General features: G+C 37.8%; 2 protein-coding genes across 2 annotated transcripts; both read right to left on the minus strand.

The window, feature by feature from the left end:
- Positions 1 to 283: 283 nt before the first annotated feature.
- LOC123314082 lies at positions 284 to 1690 on the minus strand. The gene has a single exon (XM_044899195.1). The coding sequence runs from the start codon at positions 1688 to 1690 to the stop codon at positions 284 to 286; it is 1407 nt and encodes a 468-aa protein (XP_044755130.1).
- A 6840-nt stretch (positions 1691 to 8530) lies between these two features.
- Positions 8531 to 10536, minus strand: LOC123313641. The gene is made up of 3 exons (XM_044898607.1): positions 10095 to 10536; positions 8981 to 9096; positions 8531 to 8900 (listed from the first exon to the last, which is right to left on the minus strand). The coding sequence occupies exons 2-3, from the start codon at positions 9068 to 9070 to the stop codon at positions 8643 to 8645; spliced, it is 348 nt and encodes a 115-aa protein (XP_044754542.1). The 5' UTR covers positions 9071 to 9096; positions 10095 to 10536; the 3' UTR covers positions 8531 to 8642.
- Positions 10537 to 17031: the final 6495 nt, after the last annotated feature.

A 17031-nucleotide genomic window follows, 5' to 3' on the forward strand; every position in this document is an offset into this window, starting at 1 on the left:
GGTCGTCTTCGACCGAATACGTATTTGTAGAGAAGTTCCAATTTTTTAATTTTATTTTCCAATAGATTTATTTGTTAAAGTTTTTCATGAGTTTCATTTAAAAATCTCCCCAGAAATAATAATATTCAACTTCAAGACCTGTCCTTCGTGCGACGGGCCGGATCCACATTTTTTTTTATTCCCTTTCGAGGGCCTTCAATTCGTGTAAATAACATCAAAAAATAATCACCCCATGATCAGTGGAAAGCCGCTCTTCTACTGATCGAGATACTGGGGTGCGTTATTACAATAGTTGGGGTCTACTCAGATGTTCCTTTATTCTAGTGGATAGCTTCCTCCTAGTCTGGCCCACATACGGTGTGTCACAATCACCACACTTAAGTTTATATACGCCACTTCGGTCCAGTTTCTTGACATTATCCTTTGAGTTCACTAATAAGGAGCCCAGCGAACGCACACCAGAATAGGAGATCTTATACCCGTCAACAGAACGCTCGAGGACGTGAGAAATTGCCTCTGACAGGTGGCCCATGTATGGTAGAGAGCAGTATTTCAAGTTGTCCATAACATCTGAACTGTATGCTAAAGCTCTTCTCTGCTTATTTATTACGTTATTTTTGATCATATCAACTACCTCTGGGTCATAACCATTGTTCAATGCGATTTGTTTAATTATATTGAGTTCTTTCTCTCTGTTAGCTTGGGATAAAGGGAAGTTGAGGGCTCTATGAACGTAGCAACGCAAGGCTGCCATCTTATGGCTTCTGGGGTGGCACGATTGTGCTGGTATTATGTGATCCGTTTGTGTCTTTTTTCTATATATCTCGAAAGTCAAGGAGCTCTCTTCGGATCTGGAGATAGTGAGATCGAGAAAGTTTATGGATCTGTTGACTTCCAACTCGAGAGTGAATTTTATCCTCGGGTGCAATGTATTGATGAAGTCCAACAAAGCGTGGGCATCATCAGGAACGCCGTCTAGGATGACGAATATATCATCCACGTATCTGTACCAGCGCACTATTATTCTCCACCTTATCGTTATGTAGGCCTCAAGCTTCTCGAGAAAACGGTCAGCCAGGAAGGAAGACAGAGGGGAACCCATGGCCAATCCATCAATTTGTCTGCACACAACATTGTTGAAAACGAAGAAATCCTGGGATAACGCGAGCTTCAACAGAGTAAGGATGTCGGCGAGCTTGGAGTCAGGAACGTCATGCTCACGGAGCAACTCAGAAACTAGGGGAATGCATTCCCCTCTAGGTACTGACGTGAAGAGGTTGCAAACATCAAATGATAACATGATATAGGTATCCTTCATCTCGAGGTCCCGTAATTTATGTGTCAAGTCCATGGAATTGAGTACTGAATATTTAGGCTTGTAATCGGTGATTGATTTTATAAAGGAGTTCAAAAAAGTGGAGAGATCATGTACTGGGGTATTGCAAAATGACACCACTGGTCTTATTGGAATATCCAATTTGTGAATCTTTGGCAATCCGTACAGCCTGGGTATTGCTGGATTACTGGGTAAAATGTGCAGTTTGTTGTGTTCTGTGAGGAATTCTTCACAAATACGTAGATGTTCTTTGGCTTTTTTAATGAAGGTATTCAACGGGTTATTATTGAGCTCCTGAAAGTTATTTTGTGAAAGAAAGGTTTCTACCTTGACGATGTAGTCTGCTCTGTTCATAATCACTAAGCAATTACCCTTGTCTGCCTTAGAAATTATCAATTCATGGTCAGTGATCTTCTTTTTTATGTCCCTCAACACTCGAAACCGTCCACCAATATTCATACGGTCACGCTTACCACGCTGAATGAGGGCGAGACAACGTTCTCTGAGGGACCTCTTGAAGTCTGGGTCGTTTGAAAGACGTTCTATAGCACAATCAACGTGTATAGAAAACTCCTGGAGCGCCGACACGTCCGCCCTCCTACCGAAGCAGAATTTGAGACCCAACGAAAGCAACTCCAACTCAGACGTCGTGAAATGGGTGTCGGACAAGTTCTTGACTCTCTCATGGAAAACGTGGTCGGAGAAACTGTTCACCCCCGGAGCTTCAGTTGCCTCAACTTCCCTTTATCCCAAGCTAACAGAGAGAAAGAACTCAATATAATTAAACAAATCGCATTGAACAATGGTTATGACCCAGAGGTAGTTGATATGATCAAAAATAACGTAATAAATAAGCAGAGAAGAGCTTTAGCATACAGTTCAGATGTTATGGACAACTTGAAATACTGCTCTCTACCATACATGGGCCACCTGTCAGAGGCAATATCTCACGTCCTCGAGCGTTCTGTTGACGGGTATAAGATCTCCTATTCTGGTGTGCGTTCGCTGGGCTCCTTATTAGTGAACTCAAAGGATAATGTCAAGAAACTGGACCGAAGTGGCGTATATAAACTTAAGTGTGGTGATTGTGACACATCGTATGTGGGCCAGACTAGGAGGAAGCTATCCACTAGAATAAAGGAACATCTGAGTAGACCCCAACTATCAACATTTGGCCATCATCTCGCATTTTCTCAACACCAGTTAAGCCCAAATCGGAACTCTGAGGTTCTACACAACATTACGGGCAATAAGTACAACATCAAGATGAACCTGTTTGAAGATCTTGAGATCAGCCGAGAAATGCGGTCCAACAATAGATGCGTGAATACACAAGTGAACCTCAATAACACCTTCACCCCGTTGTTCAAGAGGCTACTCCCATGACGTTTTTTAAAATATGATTTTTTAAAATATGATTTTTTAAAATATGACCATTTCATTGCTTTACACGTGTTTCAACGTTTGTTAGTGTGCTATATTGGTTTGTCGTCTGTTTGTTGACACTGTGTGTGTTCATAGATTAAGTTATTGTAGGGTGGCACCACTGATTTGCGTGCCACTTGTTTCATCTGTCATAAGTCACCCTTCATTCGTTTGGAGGTCACTTATCTGTCTTGTCGTCGAATGACGGATGTTTACGTTTGTATTCGTTTGTTCCTTCTGGCGAAAACTGTACCCGATTCTAGCGTTTAGTTTTGAAGTTTCAAGTTTTAATTTTAATTTGCATTGACTCTTTCGCATGCCGCCTGTGGTGTTATTCCTGGACGGGTAATTATCAAAATAAATTCTATCTCTTGTAATAATCATAGTTACCCTTCCAGGGAACCCTGATGATGACATATTGTCGAAAGCGCTCGGTTCTTAACTGAAGTTTAATAAACTACACACTACAGTACTTCGTTTCAATTAATTATATATTTAGTGTGCAAAAACAACCATTATTCGAACATACCTCATATAGTTCAATACGGACAGAAAGCCATGTCGGAGGTCTCAGAAAATGAGAGCTCCTACATGGAAGCTACGGACACCGAAGAATTCAGCGATGGAGAAGCAGAGGAGCTTGTAAGGCTCAAAGAAGAGAATGGGCAGTTGAAGGCTCAAATAAATAAACTGACTGAAACCGTGTTTCAGTTGGTCGGGGAGATACGCCTCTTGAGAGAGGAAGTTAACAAGAATAAAGCGCGTCAATTCCCTAGTTTTGCTGAAATTGCAAAACAGATTACGGCACAGAAATCCCCCACATTTGCAGAAATTGCAAAGCCGGTAGCGGTCCCCAAAAATTCCTCCAAACAGGAAGTAGATCCAGAACGCGCCGCCCACAAAACGCGCGCGTAAAAAAAGTTCATCTTCAGACGAAGAGACCGCAAAAAAAGCAACGGAGTTAACTAAAAAAGATAAAATTCCACCCATCACGACGATGGGTACAGCCGATTGGGTAGAGATCTCAAAAGCTCTCTACATGAAGAAATTCAGCTACAACAGAGCAACCGTCGTAAAAGACGGAATCAGGATCGTAGCCTCGACTGTGGACGACTACAGGAACATAACAAAATATTTTGACCAGATTGGTAAGGAGTACTTCACGTACCAGATGGAGGAAGAGAAAAATATCTACGCAGTTATAAGACATCTCCCAATAGATGCTGACCTAGATATAATCAAAAATGATCTAAAGGTCCAAGGAATCCATGACGCCGAGGTGTCCAGAATGACATCCAATAAAACCAAAAAGTTTATACCCTTTTACCTGGTCAAAACTCAGAGAAAGAAGATTTTCGAAATAAGACGCCTCTACAATCTCTGCATTGTAGTGGAATCAAAAAGAAGGGCAGAAAATCCAAGCCAATGCTTCAGATGTCAGAGGTACGTACATGCCCAAAACAAGTGCTCTTTTCCATACAGATGCGTCAAATGTTTGGGCAATCATTGCACAAAAGATTGCGAACTTACCAGAAAAGGTGAGGAGGTGAAGAAGGCCATCCAGCAAGCTACAAAGGATGTAGCGAATTCAAATTAGTTACAAGGAAGAGGAAAACAGGCCAGAAATCGGCTCAGCAGAGCACGATTCCTCAAAAAGTCCAGGAGAAAAAGAAGCCCACCCTCTCTGAATCTCTGAATCCGCCGACGATTTAGACACTTTTACTGAAAATTTTTTTAACAAAATCATGTTGAAAATTGAAAGAGAGATGGAGAAAAAACTCCAAGGAATGTTCAGTAAACTGAAATAATGGAACATACAACTAGGAAAAATTCCCTTAAAATAGTCTCCTGGAACATAAACGGGGTCAGAACTCGAAAACCCGAGATAGAAGAAATAATATCAGAGAGAAAACCTGATATTATAGCCTAACAGGAAACAAGAATACAACCAAATACACGATTGAACATCATGAATTATGAGATATATAGATGTGACAGAAACGCAAACACTGGGGTGTTGCCTTACTGGTTAGACGAGATCTGAAACACTATTTTAAAGGAAGATCTGACGAGTCACAAATAGAAACAGTGACGATTGTTGCTGAAATAAATCGACAAAGAGTCGAAGTCACATCGGCATATAAAAGACCCCCAAATAACTTATTGGAAGAAGAAATCAACAACTTACTAGATGGAACAAACCCGAAAATCTGCATCAGAGATTTTAATTGCAAATCTCCAGAATGGAACAGCAGGATGGAAAACAGAAATGGCAGAAAACTGAAATATCTCGCTGAAAAACATGAAGCTATCGTTATTGGACCTGAAGAACCAACGTACCTAGCATTCGGAAATGGATTACCAGATATAACTGATATCGCAATTATGAAAAATATCACTAGAGAATTCTCGATAGAGACCTTGTGGGACGGAACTTCCAACCACAACCCCATCGAATTAACAATAGGAGAAGGGCCAAGAAAAGAACTTATGCAAACAAGAGAATACACCGATTGTACTAAATATAGCCATCTGATACAATCGGAGGTAACAGAAATACCATTAATCAACACACCGGAAGACCTAGAAAGAGCAGTTGATAAACTAGAAAAGAATATACTAGATGCCTACAAAAAGAGCACAAGGAAAATAACGAGACCAGCACCGATACATCCACACGGTGATACACCCACAGAAATCAAAGATCTCATCGGGGAAAATCGGAGACTAAGAAAAACATACAGGCTCAGCAAAACACATATAAATAAGAGAAATCTAAACCGACACAGCCAAGTTCTAAAAAATGCCCTGAAGGACATGAGAACAAATAGATGGAACAAAAGAGTTCAAGAACTAAATACTATCGATCATTCTGCATGGAAAATGCAAAAATGTCTGAGAAGAGAAAAGACTAAAATACCACCTCTCCACGGAGAAAGAGTAATGGCACATACGAATATCGATAAAGCAGAAGCACTGGCGGACTCGATCGAAAGAGAATCGAGAATAAATTACAGACCTGATGACGATAATGACGATCTGGAAGAACTAGTAGAGAACAACGAAGAAGAAATGGACGAACCACCAGTAGACGACAAAATAGAAAAACCAACTTCTCCATTTGAAATAAAAGAGATAATCAGAAGCTTGAGAAATAAAAAAGCTCCCGGAAGTGATAAAATAACGAATGTTATGTTGAAGAAATTACCTAGAAAAGGTATAGCTGCTCTCACAAATATTGCAAACGGTTTAATGAGGACTGAACACTATCCGAAAAAGTGGAAAACTGCAGAAATCATAGTGTTCAACAAACCAGGCAAAGATAAAAAATTCCCCCAAAACTACAGGCCGATAAGTTTATTATCCGCCCTAGGAAAAGTAGTAGAAAGAGTAATCGCTAGGAGGCTTACAGAAGAAACTGAAAATCTGAATCTCATTCCAGCAGAGCAATTCGGATTCAGAAGAGATCACTCAACAGAACAGCAATTACTGAGACTCACAGAATACATAACAGAAGGATTCCAAAATAAACAAGCAACTGGTCTTGTACTACTAGATGTCGCCAGAGCATTCGACAGAGTATGGCATGAAGGATTGATTTACAAAATGAGATATGCTGGATATTCAATGAAACTGTGCAAGTTGATTAGGAATTATTTGAGGAACAGAAGATTCTACGTGAAAGTGGAAGGAGAAAACTCCACAACCAGATATATGGAAGCAGGGGTGCCTCAAGGGTCAGTACTTGGGCCGTTACTGTATAACATATATATTCACGGTATACCAAAATCTCCAAGAACTATGCTGACACTATATGCCGACAACACGGGAATCGCAATGCGACATCGCAAGCCAGAAATCATAGAAGGAATATTACAAGAAGCTATAGATGAAATAAATGACTGGTGTATTAAATGGAAAATAAAGCTCAACGGACAAAAGAGCCAAGCGATATTACTGCAGAAGAGGAGACTAAGAACTACAACAAATCTAGAGGTAGATGGAGAAGAAATCGAATGGAAAAACGAAGCACAATATTTAGGTATCACCCTAGACAAAGGTCTAACTTGGAGAAGCCATATCAAACAAGCCGTTGACAAAACCAAGGCAGCGATGAATATGCTCTACCCGCTGATAGGTAGAAAGAGCCACATGTCAAATGAGACAAAATTGAAAATAATCAAAGCCGTTGCTAGACCGCAACTGACTTATGGATCAGGTGCTTGGGGATTCGCGGCAAAGAGCCATAAACAAAGAATTCAGGCAACAGAAAACAAGCTACTACGATGTGCCATAGATGCGCCTTGGTTTGTCAGGAACAAACAGATATATCGAGATTTGAAGTGGGAAACCATCACCGAATTTATGAAGAGGAAAGCTGAAAAGTTATTCGAAACAGCGAAGGAACATCCAAACGAAGAACTCAGGAGACTAGTGGACTACGATCCGGAGGAAGACAGAGGAAGAATGAGAATTTACAAAAGGAGACCGCGAGATCAATTGAGGAGAGATTGAAATGAGTACGGAAACTTATTAAAACTATACTAAGAAGAGATATCCGAAATGGACGAACATGAAAACCCTAGCATGACAATGTGCAAGAAGAAATTAATCGATTAAGGGATAAATGGTTTATAGGCAAATGCCCGGAACCAATAAAAAGCAGGTTAGGTTTAATGGGTCGCGAACTCGGTAGAGTGAGTAACCCCACAGTGTTCCCTAGAAATGGGTTCCTCTGGGCGAAAGATAGAGCCCCGTGTTTTCACGGTCGCAGATTCCCCCTGCTATAAAAAAAAAATAACAACTGCAACTGCCAGGAAGCTCAAAGTGACGCAAAGAACGATGGAGAGGTCGATGTTCGGGGTGACTTTGAGGGATCACATTAGAAATGAAGATCTGCGAATGAGAACTGGCGTGGAGGATATTATCAGCGTTGTGGTAAAACTTAAATGGGACTGGGCAGGTCATGTCGCACGAATGAGGGGGGAACAATGGACAAACCGATTGCTGGAGTGGAGACCACGAGCAGACGAGAGAAGTAAGGGAAGACCACCTACATGCTGGACGCACAACATCAAAAGAATATCCAATAACTGGACTCAGGTCTCAGATAGCACAAGAAAGAACCGGATGAAATAAAATAGGAGAGACCTATGTCCAACAGTGGACGCAGAGGGTTGAATGATGATGATGATTTTCCAGGAAAATCTTTTCAGTTGTGTGAAGTAGAGTTTTCCTATTCCAGTCATTGTATTGTGCTTTTTAGCGCTTTTTACTTGACTGATTGTGCCTGATGTCCTTATTATAGGTCAACTAATAAAATTTTGAACTCGGATTTTGACCTTCACTAGTTATGGCGAACACCCCAGATAACATGGAACCTTGCCATCGACTCGAAGCCACCAGGGTAAGTTTGCTATTTTCCCTTTTAAGCTTAAAAAGCACTCGAGATATCCGAGGAAACGTGAATATGCGATTTTCGATTTTGTTTTTAGTCCAATTATGTATTTTTATCAAATATCGGCCACATCAATTTCATATATCTTTCTCATGCATTTTTTGATATAAGCATGATTGTAAATCTTATTTGTATACTCAATGATAGTATTTAGTTGAGGGAAATGAGTCCTAATGCATTACCCCATATATATTTCTAATCTTTACTGGAAATTCTTCAGTAATATTGAGATAACCGATGTTAGGAATATTTCATTTGCAGATTATTTATAAAGGTGGTAGGTCTGGTAGGTGATGAATTAAATGATAGTCCATTTTGAAAATATTATTATTTGAAAGAAAATTAAAAAACAATTTGATTTATAACCTAGGTGTTATTTGAGTACAACTTTCTGTCCATTTAATAAAGGCTCTAAAGATGCATTCATCTTCCAGCATTGTACAAATCAATGTTATTCAGAGCATTGTACATTCCTCGACTCATTTCAGAATTTTTCTTCATTTTGTTTTGCCGGGGTAGAATGAAATACGGCCAATTTGCTGCATAGTACCTTTCTCGTGCTTTCTCCAAAAGATCGCTGTACCCTAGAAATTTTAATTCCTCTGGAGTCCAATCAGTTTTTAAAACTTCGTCCCTGAGATTATCTAGCCTATCGAGAAGGAAACTATTGTTCTCGGCATTCTGAAATACATTTAAAAATGAATTACATATATACATATTATATTATATAATAATTTTCATATCAATTAACGTGCACTTACTGAACTGCTTCCAACTCTCGGTAAACAATTTGCTGTCAGTATCAGTAATAAAACCATGCAGACGGCTGTGATGAATTTTTTATAAAGCATATCAGCTTTCGAACAGAATATCGGTTCTAAAAATCAAAGTATAAAACATAAAATACAATTGTTATTTTATATACATTTTACAAATTCTACACAAGCGTCCGTTAATCTAAAACATCTAACAACACAATGCAGAACTTGATATATATGTTAGGATACACTCATAAAAAATAATGCTATCAAAAAAGTGTCTGTATAATGTTTTCATTTCAACATCCTAGCTTAAACAGAAACGGAGGCAATGACCAAAGTTGAAATCGCCCAAATTTGAATTTTGGTCTATAACTCAAAAGCATAACGAGATAGAGGAATGCAGTTGATGGCATTATTAGTTTCTCGAAAAAAGAAAACATGAATGGCACATTCATTTTCCTCCTTCTCGTTGGGTTAAAAGGTTGTAATTCAGGATTCAGGTATCACAAATTTTGCCCATCCAGTACAAAACTCGTTCTTTATCAGTGGTGGACATTTGGTTTTTTCGGGACGAATACCTGCCATGTTCAGCTGCATCTAATTCTCCATAGCGACCATAGCTTATTCAAAGTTCTTGAATAATGTATTAGTGTTTCAGTAAATTTGTAGGTACAGACATCAAAGCAAATCGATATCAACGGGTAGAAGTAAAGTAGGTAAATTCCAGAAATGTCCGCGACAAGAATCTATTTCCAGAGCTATCAGAGGTTATCAAAATTATTATTACAAAAAAAGGTAAAAAGTATGTTGATTCAAAATATAACATTTATCGACATAGGTACTTTAGATGAAGAGTTTTATATTTTCGGTAGAGACTCATTTCATAGATTGTAGGTGATGGGTCGGTTGTTTGATTCTCATTTCTATCGAATTTTTTTTAATTTTTGTTTCATTACATGAATAAAAATGGAATGAGAGATCAAATAAAAGCGATGAACACGTGCATAGGTAGGTCTGTATAAATGTCCCTATTTTTGAATACCCAATTAATAAAAGAAGTCGTAAGCTCGTACTCAATGGCGAATTGTAAAAATGGCATCAACAAAAAACTTGCCTTTCAAATTCAAGGATTCACTGCGATTCTCGCTTGGAGACGTCTTGGTTCGGAGCTCAAGGTATGGAATGCAACACTTCGAAATCTTCACACCTTATATATTGAATCCAACAGGCACTATACAACTGTAATCAGTGTTCCTTCTCCTAATTCCTAATTTGCTTTGTTTGAACAACGATGGTTGAAATCAGCAAAGCATGAATCCAGATTAGAAGAACATAAAGATGATGTTTACATTCCTGAAGATACATAAGTACGTTGCTATTGATGTTGGCTGAATTAATTGCATTGATTAATTTTTCTATCGATATTCTTGTTTGTCCGTTTTATGAACACCGTTATGTCCTCGATGATACAGGCTGTGTATCGAAGGTCCGAATTTTGACAAGCTAGGAAACGCAACTACTATATCATAATTTCAGCGAGTTTTAATCGCTTTAAAAACGTTCAAATCATACTTAAAAGTATTCACGCGACATTGTTGGCCTTCCTGATCAGAACCGGGCGATCAATTAGCAGAATTAGGCTGATTATAGGGCTTAATCAATGGTATCATGCTATACATATATGTTGGAATTAAACATGCCTTCAAAATTTAAGGAATGTTCAATAAATGAACCCGCTATTAGTTCACCTGACTTGATATGAGTTCATTCTATTTTCACGAAATGAAAAATGAAAAAAAATTAAAATGCGTTGAAAATTAACATGAAGTTTACTGAATAACCATTAGTGTAAGATATCTATTGTTTGGCGTTATTTCTGGCTCTCTATTTCTTTCCTAGAATGTTGGAAGGCAGGAATTTGCAAAGTTTGGAATGTCAACACTATCAACAAACATTGGAAATGGCAATAGTACCTAGTTGGGAAGCCCAAGAGGGAAATTCGGGATTTACTCGAACGTGTCAGATTGATATAAGGGGAGATACGTTGGACCCTGTAGAGTACCTCTACCAAAAATTAGATATAGGGGGAATTGTCTAGGACATGCTGTCAGAATAGTTAAAATACGATAATTGTACAGCGCGACAGAATAAGATAGATGTGGTTAATTACATGTTGAAAAGTATACCTATATTCTCTTAATCTGACAATTTGAGTGTGACGATAACGTGTGGGAGGGCGCCAAACCTGCAAAAAAACGTCAAGAGTAGATTTTCGAGTACGGTGGCTATTTTTCTTATAGTGAAGCCAAATGATTCAAGAATAACGGAAAAAATATAATCTGACAATATCAGCAAGCCGTAAAGGTCACAGAAAACAGTTTTTTGAATTATCTTTTTTTGAACCTTTTTTCTTTCTCAACTAATCTCCAAAATCCACTAGGTCTCCACGACGGCGACGCTTGAATAAATCCCGATTTATCATCGTCGGCTCCCCAACTATAAGAAGAAACTGTAATTATTCTGTTGCTGAATATTTTTCTGATTTTTGTAAGTAGGATGAATAAAGTATTATGACTTTAGCCTTGCGGCTTACATACTCCTCTCCGAAAGAACATTCACTTATTCCAGGTATCTCAGATATCAAAAGGATTAAGCTCCGTTGGAGACATTTCTTGGTTTTCGGGCTCATGGTGGTGGTCGGGTCTGGGCTACTTCTCGGCTTCCTGATGTCGATCGGGATCTTCTCCCTCTTCTGGTCCTTGGTGTTCGTTGAGTTTCTGATTTCCCCGCATCTCTTGTCGAAGTGAATGGTGTTCTCTTCCATGTTCTGCATTACCCAGGAACTTGCGTACCGTTCTCGCTGTTCCCAGCAGTACCGTCTTCTGCATGACTTTAAAGAGGGTTTCGGCCAATTTGAGTTTCTGCAGATTCTCTGTCCGTTCTTCGGTATCAGGCCTGTTTATGAAATGACAATAAGAATGGTCTGATATCTTGTCTAATGATTTGTTCCCCGAGTTTTCTGTATTTTGAAATCTTGTGTGCCTAACTATTAGGTTGTAAAAACAATCCCAACCTAGATTACAGCACAGCCTTCTAAAGACTCTATATTCTCTCTATAGTCGGCTGTGATTACAGCATAGACGGCCATACTCTGTCATCAGTTTCCCACCACTGCGACCTTAGTTTTATTGTTACGAGCGACCTATCCTGGTCTCAGCATGTTTCGTCTGTAAAGCAAAACAGGTAGCTTTTGGCTTGCTGAAGTCCTTTCACGGTTGCGACGGCCTGACCTTCAGTCTACTCTATAGGTTACTACATACGTTCTGTTATTGAGCACGCAGGACCTGCTTGATGGCCTTCTTCTCGAGCAGATGCGCATCTTCTAGAATCGGTTCAACGATGGGTGACTCGCTTTCCGCTTCGAGGAGGGAAGAGCTCGGGGAGATAAGGTCTATACATTCTATGCCCTCCATGGACGTTTTGGCAACTATATTCACGATCTCTTCATACTCATAATAACCATACTCATAATAACCATACCCATAATTTGCGAGGCCGTTCACTAAAGCTGAAAAGAGAAGATTTAAGGACATCTCAGAGGCAGCATTTTCTGACCAATAGAGGTTTCCACCTTTGGTATAAGCTGCGCGCCTGAAGGACTTGTCAATGCAGCTTCGTTTGAATGTCATTTGTGTCTAATTTGCCGCCTATATAAGAGGAACAAGTACTTTTGGACGTTTTGCGGTTGAAATGATGAAATGCCATGTGACCGTGCAGATGACATTGTACTTTGATCCCCAATGAATTCCGCATTAATACTTCGAATATCGAAATATATCTGTTCAACTTTCAACCGCAAATGATTTTCAACGTCTTAAGGCGCTTACAGATATAGGGTGAAAATTTAAAGACTTGCCAGGCCAATTATATCGCGACAAGGATGTTTTCAGAGAAAATGCCGGAACAGGTCAATTTTTAAAGGGAGGGGGGCATATTTTGAGCAGAATTGTAAGCCGAAATCTCCTCAACCCTAGGTGTAGGGGCTATCACCCCTAAATTTTTAATAGGGAATAGAGGTTCAGATTTACTTCAATTGAAAGATCACTTGTTCCTCCACATGAATACTATGGTTTGGAAATTTTTATTGATTCCTTGAAGTAGTTACAGGAGGTGACAATTTGGAAACTTGCCAGGCCAATTATGTCTCGACAAGGATGTTTTCAAAGAAAAAACCGGAACAGGTCAATTTTAAAGGGAGGGGGACATATTTTGAGTAAAATTGTAAGCCGAAATCCCCTCAAACCTAGGTGTAGGAGGGGCTATTAGCAGAGAACAACAAGAAAAATTATAATAGAAGGCAGAAAATAAATGAAAATAGAGCCGAAGCTATTTTAAATAAAGATCGAAAAGCCTTTTTCTAATTACCAGAAGATGCGAAATTAAAACCAATAGGTATTCAAAGAGGCCAAGATCAAAATTTTGGATAATATTCTCATCAAAGAAGCCAATAAAGGGCACATTTAACATAAGGGTAAAATTAAACAAAGAAAAAATGATTATCGTCTGCTGTACCTTCACCTAGCGATCATCTTAATTTTTTTTCACAAACGCATATGTATCATTATAACCTTCCCCAATTTGATTCAATTCTTAACAAACATGAACAAATTTCAAGTGGCATAAAAAAAAAGAAACGATACTTACGTCCAGTTTCATAATCAAATTTAAAGTCACTTTAAGCTTAAAGCTTCCTTTAGTGTCATTTTTAGTAGGAAGCTTTAAAATTAAAGCGACTTCAGGTTAGATTATGAAACCGGCCGTTATAGACGGAGAGCCAGAGCCAAAAAAAGTCTCTGAATTTCTTAAGCCTGGTTTTTTCTCAGGTGATTACAATCATAATATACAATAAAATGCTGCGGTCATTCAAGTGGATGTTAGAACATGTGCCTCTGGTGCGCGGTCAAACATGTCGTGATTACCGACATAACAAAATCAATTTCTTAAGGCTGAAACTTTATAAACTTTTGTATTTTGGTATGTAAATCAAAATTATGATAGTCAGTCAACGTCCGATCGGGACACAGCTGGTCACTCAGCTTCAATGTGCGTAGCGTCGTTTATAAGGATGCAATTCGTTTATTAAGCGTGAAATTTTTTTTGTAACTACTACTGACTATATTATTGATAAATAAAATTGTCAGTCAGCCATTCCGTAGACCAACGCCCGTCAGTCAGTGGATAAGAAATTAAATTTTTTCGCTCCCTATAGATATTACATCATAATCATTCAAATTATAACACATTTATTTTAATGAGCAACTGTTCTTTAAAATCTCAGAAATAAAATTCGTTCAAAATCAACAAGATACTTAACTAACATGGGTATACGCACAAGTAAGAACTCATTGATTTTCAAACATTTCTAATATTTATTTAAATCATTAACGATAACAAGCTATAAAGAATCATCACATGATTCATAATCTGAATCTTCATCTGTATCCATATCATCATTTTCACTATCGTGATCTGACAAGTCGACCACGGGTGTTGCAGAATCTGAAAAATAAATAAAATTCAGTAAAAAAAGTATTTTTGTGATTGTTTAATCCAGATAAAGATATTTCTATACCTGTATTTTCTTGTAGAGGTGGAATAATGACATCTTGTACAAGTTCTGGTAATTGGTCGCCTTTGAACCAATCAAAGTCATATTTCTCATCCACCAATTTCCACCCGTAGTCTGTATAGGAGATAGCTCCGTTGGAATTTGACGGTGAGCATTACGAAAAATATTTGAAATGAAGCTCACTCTTAAGAACTGCTGCATCAATTCCGATTGGCATGGTGGCATACCCGACCCATCTACATTCTTTATTTTAATTTTAAAAGGATCATTTGTGGTGCTTAAACATTTATACGTCTGTGAAAATAAAACGAATCTTGCCTCTCTTGATTTAATTTTTTTCAAGCAGTATAAATGGCAAATTCTTGAACCTTATTGAACATGTTATTCTGGTTGCTTGCATCTACAAGTCCAAGGTCAGCGAATGTTTTTTGAAAATGTTCGCTTTGCTTCATTATCTGCAGAGGTTTTTTTTACCTTTCTTGTAAAAAGCTGGGTTAAAATCACATCCAGTCAAAGCATGCAGTCCAGGAAGAGCATTGCAAACTGAATTTCCCAATTCTTGATGCATTCTACTGACATTAATCATCCTTTGATGCTTTCCAGTCACACGTCCAGTCCAGTCTACGCACATTAAAGCTGACTGACCAGCTGTGTCCCGATCGGACGCTGACTGACTATCATAATTTTGATTTAAATACCAAAATACAAAATTTTATAAAGTTTCAGCCTTAAGAAATTGATTTTGTTATGTCGGTAATCACGACATGTTTGAATGCGCACCAGAGGCACATGTTCTAACATCCACTTGACTGACCGCAGCATTTTATTGTTTATTATGATTGTAATCACCTGAGAAAAAACCAGGCTTAAGAAATTCAGAGACTTTTTTTGGCTCTGGCTCTTGGACTATTAAGTATATGAATTGACATTAAATTAGCTTTTTTCAAATAAACATACCTCGCATCAATTAATCCATCAATAAAAGAGGCCTTGTCAATATGGAAGAAAAAATTCACATCAATAAAAGAGGCCTTGTCAATATAGGAGGAAAAATTTCCAAAATCTTCTTCGACATTTTGTATGATGAAGATGGAACTCTTCATCAAGAATATTTTCGAACATTAAAAGGAAAGATTATAGAGTCCAGCTAACCTAACTCTATAATCTTTGATAACAAGATAATGCAGGTAACATCAAAACAGAATTATAACGATGACTAATTAAATATCTGATAGATTTCACAATCAAACTAATACATATATCATGAAAAACCAAGTTAATAAATTCATGAAAATCCAGCAAGTCCTTGATAAAATCGTGCTTCTACAATTTGAACAGATTAAAATATATCTCAAATGCTTGCAGAAATGAATACAGCTGTTACTTTTGCTAGACTTCATTTGCTACACGAGTCTGTTACCTTTCAAGTACTGCAGGAACTTTATTCACAATAATGATTTATTGCGAAGCATTTAGTCTACTTGGAAGATATTTACTCAATGTGTTTAACGTCAGTGAAAGTGGAGAAATCATTATATTTTTTTATAAATAATGAATGTTTTATAATAATAGATTTATAATAATTGTAAATTTCATCCCTTATAATTCTTCTGGGTTAAAATTTGTTTCCTTTCTAAATACCCACCTAATAAATCAACCTCACACAACAAGAAGAAATCATATGGTCCCCATATGAAGACTGCCAGAAAATGGAAAAATGCATGCGTTGTTAGTTGTTCACAAGATAAACTAGGGAAACCACCTTCGTGTTTGACTGCATTTGTGCGTGCAAAACGTGAAAATTGTAGGAGAAAACGTACCCAAATTTTTCAAGACTTACCTACATGCTCAATGGAAAATATTTATTTCTGTTCAATGATTTTTTGAGAAAACTGTTCAGTGTTCATGTCATTTAACAAATGAACATGAACCAAAGAAAATTCTCTCAATGGAAAGTGATTGTAGGTATATGGTTTAAAAAAAAACTTGATAATTTGAATATTTCACAGATTCAAGATTTGACTATAGATCCTTTCATTTAAATGTAACACATTTTTCAGACTTGAAACTGTACGAATGGAATTTGCATCCCAACCACATTTCAAGCCTCTATTTTATTTTCCTGATGATATGTTCAATCATAATTATTCTTTTAGTGTATAAAATTTTCATAATGAAATTTTATAAAATTGTGGATAAAAACAGAGTTCAGACATTCAGAGTGAACTCAGTTCAACAAAATAAAAAGGGGAAGATAATATGTAAGTCGATCCAACACATCCCGTAAATAAAGTAGCACTGACCGCCAACTTCTGATCAGGCATAATTAGTCAAGGATATAAGAACATGATAGAGTCAGAGTTAGTAGACAATATTCATTTTTAGGTAATTCATTCAATAAATGATAACAGCAATTTGGAAT

Source organism: Coccinella septempunctata, chromosome 5 (assembly GCF_907165205.1).
Source record: "Coccinella septempunctata chromosome 5, icCocSept1.1, whole genome shotgun sequence".
NCBI lineage: Eukaryota > Metazoa > Arthropoda > Insecta > Coleoptera > Coccinellidae > Coccinella > Coccinella septempunctata.

Bases quoted from the DNA above. Each gene is read 5' to 3' on its own strand.
- LOC123314082 (XM_044899195.1), bottom strand. From the start codon at position 1,690: ATGAACAGAGCAGACTACATCGTCAAGGTAGAAACCTTTCTTTCACAA.
- LOC123313641 (XM_044898607.1), bottom strand. From the start codon at position 9,070: ATGCTTTATAAAAAATTCATCACAGCCGTCTGCATGGTTTTATTACTG. The intron at 8,901-8,980 runs GTAAGTGCACGT...AATGTATTTCAG, and splicing joins CGAGAGTTGGAAGCAGTTCA to AATGCCGAGAACAATAGTTT.